The sequence below is a fragment of the Nicotiana tabacum genome, chromosome 21 (genome assembly GCF_000715075.1).
Source record: "Nicotiana tabacum cultivar K326 chromosome 21, ASM71507v2, whole genome shotgun sequence".
In the NCBI taxonomy this organism is placed as follows: domain Eukaryota; kingdom Viridiplantae; phylum Streptophyta; class Magnoliopsida; order Solanales; family Solanaceae; genus Nicotiana; species Nicotiana tabacum.
The window spans coordinates 51,182,827-51,192,696 of NC_134100.1; the positions used below are offsets into that span (position 1 = coordinate 51,182,827).

The following is a 9,870-nucleotide window of genomic DNA, read 5'->3' on the forward strand; positions in this document are numbered from 1 at the left end:
AAGGCATCACATTGTAACAATATGTGCCGATTTTCGTTATGAACAAAGTTTTTTTCCTAATCCTCCAAGTTCATATTAATTTGGTGATACTGGGAATAAGAATCAAGGAAACTCATTTAACTCATGCCCTGCCGTCGCATCAATCATTTGATCAATGTTTGGCAATGGGAACGAGTCTTTTGGGCATGCCTTATTCAAATCCTATAGTCTACGCACATGCGAAATTTATTGTTCTTCTTTGGAACTACTACTATGTTATCTAGCCAATCAGGATATTTTACCTCTCGGATTGAACCGATATCAAGCAAGCGAGTTACCTCTTCTTTGACAAATTAGTTTCTGACCTCGGCAATAGGATGTTTTTTCTGTCTTACTGGAGGGATGTTGGGATCTAGGCTTAGTTTGTGCACGGCCACTTCTGGCGGGTACCTGTCATATCCACATGAGACTATGCAAAACAATAGACATTAAATTTAAATAATTTGATAAATCCAGACCTGAGCTCGGGGTGTAGCCCTGTCCCCAAGTGGAATTTCCTTTCCAAGAATTTTTCAAACAATGCAACTTGTTCAAGTTCTTCCACTGTGGATTTTGTTGCATCCATTTCTTCTGGTACCTGATAGGACTCCGATGACTCCTCCCCCTGGTTGACTTCTCTTGGCTCGGGACCGAGCGCTGGCTCCTATAATTGCTATGCCGCATGCTTCTTACATTTGCTACTGGAAACTAAAATTGCATTCATCTCCCTTGCTGCCGGTTGGTCGCCTCTTATTTATTTAATTCCCTCGGTAGTTGGGAATTTCAGTAACTGATGTTGTGTTGATGGCACAGCCTTCATCTCATGCAACCATGGCCTCCCCAGGATAATATTATAGCCCATATCGCCGTCCTCCACCTTGAAAAGGGTCGTTTTCATCACCCCCTCGGTATTTGTGGGAAGCAGGATCTCTCCTCGAGTTGTCACGCTTGCTAGGTTGAACTCGGTGAGGAGTTTTGTTGCCAGAATGATACTTCCGGTGAGCTTGGCTTTCTCCAATACTCTCCATTGGATGATGTTGTCTAAACTTCCTAGGTCCACCAGAACACGTTTAATATTAAAATCTAAGATATTTAGAGAGATTACTAATGCGTCATTGTGCGGAAGCAGTAGTCCATCTGCATCTTCCTCCGTGAAAGTAATGTCGTCCTCAGCAACTTCCCGGAGTCTCTTGTTGTAGGTCACTGACACTTTCATCTTTTTGCTTCCGAAAATATCACATCATTAATCTCGTTCCCCCCGAAAATCATGTTGATCGTCAAGCGTGGGGGATCTTTCTATTCTTTTGAAGGTTCTGCGTTGTCACGATTGTGACTATAGTTGTTTTTAGCCTGGTCGCTTAAGAATTCTCTGAGATGACCGCTTTTCAGTAATGTTGCCACCTCTTCACGCAGATGCCGACAATCATATGTCCGGTGACCATTAGTCCCATGATATTTGCACCAAAAATTAGGATCCCTTTGGCTAGGATCGAATTTCATTGGCTTTGGGAACCGTTCTTCTTTAATGTTCCTCATAGCCGACACCAACTCCACTACGCTGACATTAAAGTTGTATTCGGAAAGTATGGGGTAGGAAGCATCTCGAGAACCCAATGTCTCCTTATCCTGCAATGACTTATTATTCCGCACGCGATCAGTTCTCCCATCTATAGTGAATTTATCAGCCGACCAAAAACCTCTGCCGCGTCCTTCGGCCCGCTCATAGGGCAAAAACCAACCCCTTGAAGAACGTCGATCTGTGTCGAAATTATTCTTCAATTTCTCCTTATTCGTTTCCCAGTCCCGACCTTTGGTTGACGGCAGAAAGCCGAGCTGATCATCGTCAATTATTATCTATGACTCGTACTGATTGTGAACATCCGCCCATTTTGTTGTCTAGAACTCGAGCAGACTTTCTTTCAATTTTAGAGAAGCATTAGAACTTCTCTGATTCAACCCTTTAGTAAATGCTTGAGTGACCCATTCGTCTGATATGGCCAGGAGAAACATCATTTCCTTCTGGAATATTGTCACAAACTCCCGCAGCAAATTGGACTCTCCTTGTGCAATTCTCAATATGTCGGCCTTTCGAGCATGTACCTTTTTAGCCCTGACATGGGCCTTGATGAAAGAATCCGCGAGCATCTCGAAGGAATCTATAGAATGTTCGGGAAAGAGTGAATACCATGACAGGGCCCCCTTTATGAGGGTGTCCTCGAATTTATTCAATAAGACTGACTCAATCTCATGCGGAGTCAAATCATTTACCGTCACCGCCATTGTATAGGTGGTGATATACTCTTGAAGATCCGAAGTCCCATAGTACTTTGGAAAATCTGGCATTTTGAACCGCTTCGGGATCAACTTTGGTGTTGCGCTCGGCTTGAACGGTAGCTAGGTATACTTCTTTGAATCTGGTCCTTTTAATATTGGTGGCGTGCCTGGAATTTGATCCATTCGGGCAGTTATTTCCCTCATAAATCGCATGAGCTATGTTTTAAAGGGATCATTCTCATTATTATTACTAGATCCGCTACCGTCCCCCCTTTGTTCGGGAAAGAGTGAATACCATGACAGGGCCCCCTTTGTGAGGGTCTCCTCGAATTTATTCAATAAGACTGACTCAATCTCATGCAGAGTCAAATCATTTACCTTTACCGCCGTTGTATAGGTGGTGATATGCTCTTGAAGATCCGAAGTCCCATAGTACTTTGGAAAATCTGGCATTCTGAACCGCTTCAGGATCAACTTTGGTGCCGCGCTCGGCTTGAACGGTAGCTGGGTGTACTTCTTTGAATCTGGTCCTCTTAATACTGGTGGCGCGCCTGGAATTTGATCCATTCGGGCATTTATTTCCCTCATAAATCGCATGAGCTATGTTTTAAAGGGATCATTCTCATTATTATTACCGGATCCGCTACCGTCCCCCCTTTGTCCGGGAAAGAGTGAATACCATGACAGGGCCCCCTTTGTGAGGGTCACCTCGAATTCATTCAATAAGACTGACTCAATCTCATGCGGAGTCAAATCATTTACCTTCACCGCCGTTGTATAGGTGGTGATATGCTCTTGAAGATCCGAAATCCCATAGTACTTTGGAAAATCTGGCATTTTGAACCGCTTCGGGATCAACTTTGGTGCCGCGCTCGGCTTGAACGGTAGCTGGGTGTACTTCTTTGAATCTGGTCCTTTTAATACTGGTGGCGCGCCTGGAATTTGATCCATTCGGGCATTTATTTCCCTCATAAATTGCATGAGCTATGTTTTAAAGGGATCATTCTCATTATTCGGATCCGCTACCGTCCCCCCTTTGTTCGGGAAAGAGTGAATACCATGACAGGGCCCCCTTTGTGAGGGTCTCCTCAAATTTATTCAATAAGCCTGACTCAATCTCATGCAGAGTCAAATCATTTACCTTCACCGCCGTTGTATAGGTGGTGATATGCTCTTGAAGATCCGAAGTCCCATAGTACTTTGGAAAATCTAGCATTTTGAACCGCTTCGGGATCAACTTTGGTGCCGCGCTCGGCTTGAACGGTAGCTGGGTGTACTTCTTTGAATCTGGTCTTTTTAATACTGGTGGCGCGCCTGGAATTTGATCTATTCGGGCATTTATTTCCCTCATAAATCGCATGAGCTACGTTTTAAAGGGATCATTCTCATTATTATTACCAGATCCGCTACCGTCCCCCCTTTGTTCGGGAAAGAGTGAATACCATGATAGGGCCCCCTTTGTGAGGGTCTCCTCGAATTTATTCAATAAGACTGACTCAATCTCATGCAGAGTCAAATCATTGACCTTCACTGCCGTTGTATAGGTGGTGATATGCTCTTGAAGATCCGAAATCCCATAGTACTTTGGAAAATCTGGCATTTTGAACCGCTTCGGGATCAACTTTGGTGCCGCGCTCGGCTTGAACGGTAGCTGGGTGTACTTCTTTGAATCTGGTCTTTTTAATACTAGTGGCGCGCCTGGAATTTGATCTATTCGGGCATTTATTTCCCTCATAAATCGCATGAGCTATGTTTTAAAGGGATCATTCTCATTATTATTACCAGATCTGCTACCGTCCCCCCTTTGTTCGGGAAAGAGTGAATACCATGACAGGGCCCCCTTAATGAGGGTCTCCTCGAATTTATTCAATAAGACTGACTCAATCTCATGCAGAGTCAAATCATTTACCTTCACCGCCGTTGTATAGGTGGTGATATGCTCTTGAAGATCCGAAGTCCCATAGTACTTTGGAAAACCTAGCATTTTGAACCGCTTCGGGATCAACTTTGGTGCCGCGCTCGGCTTGAACGGTAGCTGGGTGAACTTCTTTGAATCTGGTCCTTTTAATACTGGTGGCGCGCCTGGAATTTGATCCATTCGGGCATTTATTTCCCTCATAAATCGCATGAGCTATGTTTTAAAGGGATCATTCTCATTATTATTACCGGATCCGCTACCGTCCCCCCTTTGTTCGGGAAAGAGTGAATACCATGACAGGGCCCCCTTTGTGAGGGTCTCCTCGAATTTATTCAATAAGACTGACTCAATCTCATGCGGAGTCAAATCATTTACCTTCACCGCCGTTGTATAGGTGGTGATATGCTCTTGAAGATCCGATGTCCCATAGTACTTTGGAAAATCTGGCATTTTGAACCGCTTCGGGATCAACTTTGGTGCCGCGCTCGGCTTGAACGGTAGCTGGGTGTACTTCTTTGAATCTGGTCTTTTTAATACTAGTGGCGCGCCTGGAATTTGATCTATTCGGGCATTTATTTCCCTCATAAATCGCATGAGCTATGTTTTAAAGGGATCATTCTCATTATTATTACCAGATCTGCTACCGTCCCCCCTTTGTTCGGGAAAGAGTGAATACCATGACAGGGCCCCCTTAATGAGGGTCTCCTCGAATTTATTCAATAAGACTGACTCAATCTCATGCAGAGTCAAATCATTTACCTTCACCGCCGTTGTATAGGTGGTGATATGCTCTTGAAGATCCGAAGTCCCATAGTACTTTGGAAAACCTAGCATTTTGAACCGCTTCGGGATCAACTTTGGTGCCGCGCTCGGCTTGAACGGTAGCTGGGTGTACTTCTTTGAATCTGGTCCTTTTAATACTGGTGGCGCGCCTGGAATTTGATCCATTCGGGCATTTATTTCCCTCATAAATCGCATGAGCTATGTTTTAAAGGGATCATTCTCATTATTATTACTGGATCCGCTACCGTCCCCCCTTTGTTCGGGAAAGAGTGAATACCATGACAGGGCCCCCTTTGTGAGGGTCTCCTCAAATTTATTCAATAAGACTGACTCAATCTCATGCAGAGTCAAATCATTTACCTTCACCGCAGTTGTATAGGTGGCGATATGCTCTTGAAGATCCGAAGTCCCATAGTACTTTGGAAAATCTAGCATTTTGAACTGCTTCGGGATCAACTGTGGTGCCGCGCTCGGATTGAACGATAGCTGGGTGTACTTCTTTGAATCTGGTCTTTTTAATACTGGTGGCGCGCCTGGAATTTGATCTATTCGGGCATTTATTTCCCTCATAAATCGCATGAGCTATGTTTTAAAGGGATCATTCTCATTATTATTACTAGATCCGCTACCGTCCCCCCTTTGTTCGGGAAAGAGTGAATACCATGACAGGGCCCCCTTTGTGAGGGTCTCCTCGAATTTATTTAATAAGACTGACTCAATCTCATGCAGAGTCAAATCATTTACCTTCACCGCCGTTGTATAGGTGGTGATATGCTCTTGAAGATCCGAAGTCCCATAGTACTTTGGAAAATCTGGCATTTTGAACCGCTTCGGGATCAACTTTGATGCCGCGCTCGGCTTGAACGGTAGCTGGGTGTACTTCTTTGAATCTGGTCTTTTTAATACTGGTGGCGCGCCTGGAATTTGATCTATTCGGGCATTTATTTCCCTCATAAATCGCATGAGCTATGTTTTAAAGGGATCATTCTCATTATTATTACTAGATCCGCTACCGTCCCCCCTTTGTTCGGGAAAGAGTGAATACCATGACAGGGCCCCCTTTGTGAGGGTCTCCTCGAATTTATTTAATAAGACTGACTCAATCTCATGCAGAGTCAAATCATTTACCTTCACCGCCGTTGTATAGGTGGTGATATGCTCTTGAAGATCCGAAGTCCCATAGTACTTTGGAAAACCTAGCATTCTGAACCGCTTCAGGATCAACTTTGGTGCCGCGCTCGGCTTGAACGGTAGCTGGGTGTACTTCTTTGAATCTGGTCCTTTTAATACTGGTGGCGCGCCTGGAATTTGATCCATTCGGGCATTTATTTCCCTCATAAATCGCATGAGCTATGTTTTAAAGGGATCATTCTCATTATTATTACTAGTTCCGCTACCGTCCCCCCTTTGTCCGGGAAAGAGTGAATACCATGACAGGGCCCCCTTTGTGAGGGTCTCCTCGAATTTATTCAATAAGACTGACTCAATCTCATGCAGAGTCAAATCATTTACCTTCACCGCCGTTGTATAGGTGGTGATATGCTCTTGAAGATCCGAAGTCCCATAGTACTTTGGAAAACCTAGCATTTTGAACCGCTTCGGGATCAACTTTGGTGCCGCGCTCGGCTTGAACGGTAGCTGGGTGAACTTCTTTGAATCTGGTCCTTTTAATACTGGTGGCGCGCCTGGAATTTGATCCATTCGGGCATTTATTTCCCTCATAAATCGCATGAGCTACGTTTTAAAGGGATCATTCTCATTATTATTACCGGATCCGCTACCGTCCCCCCTTTGTCCGGGAAAGAGTGAATACCATGACAGGGCCCCCTTTGTGAGGGTCTCCTCGAATTTATTCAATAAGACTGACTCAATCTCATGCGGAGTCAAATCATTTACCTTCACCGCCGTTGTATAGGTGGTGATATGCTCTTGAAGATCCGAAATCCCATAGTACTTTGGAAAATCTGGCATTTTGAACCGCTTCGGGATCAACTTTGGTGCCGCGCTCGGCTTGAACGGTAGCTGGGTGTACTTCTTTGAATCTGGTCCTTTTAATACTGGTGGCGCGCCTGGAATTTGATCCATTCGGGCATTTATTTCCCTCATAAATTGCATGAGCTATGTTTTAAAGGGATCATTCTCATTATTCGGATCCGCTACCGTCCCCCCTTTGTTCGGGAAAGAGTGAATACCATGACAGGGCCCCCTTTGTGAGGGTCTCCTCAAATTTATTCAATAAGCCTGACTCAATCTCATGCAGAGTCAAATCATTTACCTTCACCGCCGTTGTATAGGTGGTGATATGCTCTTGAAGATCCGAAGTCCCATAGTACTTTGGAAAATCTAGCATTTTGAACCGCTTCGGGATCAACTTTGGTGCCGCGCTCGGCTTGAACGGTAGCTGGGTGTACTTCTTTGAATCTGGTCTTTTTAATACTGGTGGCGCGCCTGGAATTTGATCTATTCGGGCATTTATTTCCCTCATAAATCGCATGAGCTATGTTTTAAAGGGATCATTCTCATTATTATTACCAGATCCGCTACCGTCCCCCCTTTGTTCGGGAAAGAGTGAATACCATGACAGGGCCCCCTTTGTGAGGGTCTCCTCGAATTTATTCAATAAGACTGACTCAATCTCATGCAGAGTCAAATCATTGACCTTCACTGCCGTTGTATAGGTGGTGATATGCTCTTGAAGATCCGAAATCCCATAGTACTTTGGAAAATCTGGCATTTTGAACCGCTTCGGGATCAACTTTGGTGCCGCGCTCGGCTTGAACGGTAGCTGGGTGTACTTCTTTGAATCTGGTCTTTTTAATACTAGTGGCGCGCCTGGAATTTGATCTATTCGGGCATTTATTTCCCTCATAAATCGCATGAGCTATGTTTTAAAGGGATCATTCTCATTATTATTACCAGATCTGCTACCGTCCCCCCTTTGTTCGGGAAAGAGTGAATACCATGACAGGGCCCCCTTAATGAGGGTCTCCTCGAATTTATTCAATAAGACTGACTCAATCTCATGCAGAGTCAAATCATTTACCTTCACCGCCGTTGTATAGGTGGTGATATGCTCTTGAAGATCCGAAGTCCCATAGTACTTTGGAAAACCTAGCATTTTGAACCGCTTCGGGATCAACTTTGGTGCCGCGCTCGGCTTGAACGGTAGCTGGGTGAACTTCTTTGAATCTGGTCCTTTTAATACTGGTGGCGCGCCTGGAATTTGATCCATTCGGGCATTTATTTCCCTCATAAATCGCATGAGCTATGTTTTAAAGGGATCATTCTCATTATTATTACCGGATCCGCTACCGTCCCCCCTTTGTTCGGGAAAGAGTGAATACCATGACAGGGCCCCCTTTGTGAGGGTCTCCTCGAATTTATTCAATAAGACTGACTCAATCTCATGCGGAGTCAAATCATTTACCTTCACCGCCGTTGTATAGGTGGTGATATGCTCTTGAAGATCCGAAGTCCCATAGTACTTTGGAAAATCTGGCATTTTGAACCGCTTCGGGATCAACTTTGGTGCCGCGCTCGGCTTGAACGGTAGCTGGGTGTACTTCTTTGAATCTGGTCTTTTTAATACTAGTGGCGCGCCTGGAATTTGATCTATTCGGGCATTTATTTCCCTCATAAATCGCATGAGCTATGTTTTAAAGGGATCATTCTCATTATTATTACCAGATCTGCTACCGTCCCCCCTTTGTTCGGGAAAGAGTGAATACCATGACAGGGCCCCCTTAATGAGGGTCTCCTCGAATTTATTCAATAAGACTGACTCAATCTCATGCAGAGTCAAATCATTTACCTTCACCGCCGTTGTATAGGTGGTGATATGCTCTTGAAGATCCGAAGTCCCATAGTACTTTGGAAAACCTAGCATTTTAAACCGCTTCGGGATCAACTTTGGTGCCGCGCTCGGCTTGAACGGTAGCAGGGTGTACTTCTTTGAATCTGGTCCTTTTAATACTGGTGGCGCGCCTGGAATTTGATCCATTCGGGCATTTATTTCCCTCATAAATCGCATGAGCTATGTTTTAAAGGGATCATTCTCATTATTATTACTGGATCCGCTACCGTCCCCCCTTTGTTCGGGAAAGAGTGAATACCATGACAGGGCCCCCTTTGTGAGGGTCTCCTCAAATTTATTCAATAAGACTGACTCAATCTCATGCAGAGTCAAATCATTTACCTTCACCGCAGTTGTATAGGTGGCGATATGCTCTTGAAGATCCGAAGTCCCATAGTACTTTGGAAAATCTAGCATTTTGAACTGCTTCGGGATCAACTGTGGTGCCGCGCTCGGATTGAACGATAGCTGGGTGTACTTCTTTGAATCTGGTCTTTTTAATACTGGTGGCGCGCCTGGAATTTGATCTATTCGGGCATTTATTTCCCTCATAAATCGCATGAGCTATGTTTTAAAGGGATCATTCTCATTATTATTACTAGATCCGCTACCGTCCCCCCTTTGTTCGGGAAAGAGTGAATACCATGACAGGGCCCCCTTTGTGAGGGTCTCCTCGAATTTATTCAATAAGACTGACTCAATCTCATGCAGAGTCAAATCATTTACCTTCACCGCCGTTGTATAGGTGGTGATATGCTCTTGAAGATCCGAAGTCCCATAGTACTTTGGAAAATCTGGCATTTTGAACCGCTTCGGGATCAACTTTGGTGCCGCGCTCGGCTTGAACGGTAGCTGGGTGTACTTCTTTGAATCTGGTCTTTTTAATACTGGTGGCGCGCCTGGAATTTGATCTATTCGGGCATTTATTTCCCTCATAAATCGCATGAGCTATGTTTTAAAGGGATCATTCTCATTATTATTACTAGATCCGCTACCGTCCCCCCTTTGTTCGGGAAAGAGTGAA

General features: G+C 44.6%; 2 protein-coding genes across 2 annotated transcripts; both read right to left on the bottom strand.

Moving 5' to 3' along the window:
• Positions 1-772: 772 nt before the first annotated feature.
• LOC107809901 (uncharacterized) lies at positions 773-1,234 on the bottom strand. Its single transcript, XM_016634596.1, has one exon. The coding sequence runs from the start codon at positions 1,232-1,234 to the stop codon at positions 773-775; it is 462 nt and encodes a 153-aa protein (XP_016490082.1).
• Positions 1,235-1,314: 80 nt separating this feature from the next.
• Positions 1,315-2,298, bottom strand: LOC107809900 (uncharacterized). The gene is made up of 2 exons (XM_016634595.1): positions 1,932-2,298; positions 1,315-1,826 (listed from the first exon to the last, which is right to left on the bottom strand). The coding sequence occupies exons 1-2, from the start codon at positions 2,296-2,298 to the stop codon at positions 1,315-1,317; spliced, it is 879 nt and encodes a 292-aa protein (XP_016490081.1).
• Positions 2,299-9,870: the final 7,572 nt, after the last annotated feature.

Excerpts from the sequence above, each read along its gene's own strand:
- LOC107809901 (XM_016634596.1), bottom strand. The coding sequence starts at position 1,234 with ATGAAAGTGTCAGTGACCTACAACAAGAGACTCCGGGAAGTTGCTGAG.
- LOC107809900 (XM_016634595.1), bottom strand. The coding sequence starts at position 2,298 with ATGGCGGTGACGGTAAATGATTTGACTCCGCATGAGATTGAGTCAGTC. Across the intron at positions 1,827-1,931 it reads TTCTCTAAAATTGAAAGAAA|GTCGGGACTGGGAAACGAAT; the intron begins GTCTGCTCGAGT and ends CGTCAACCAAAG.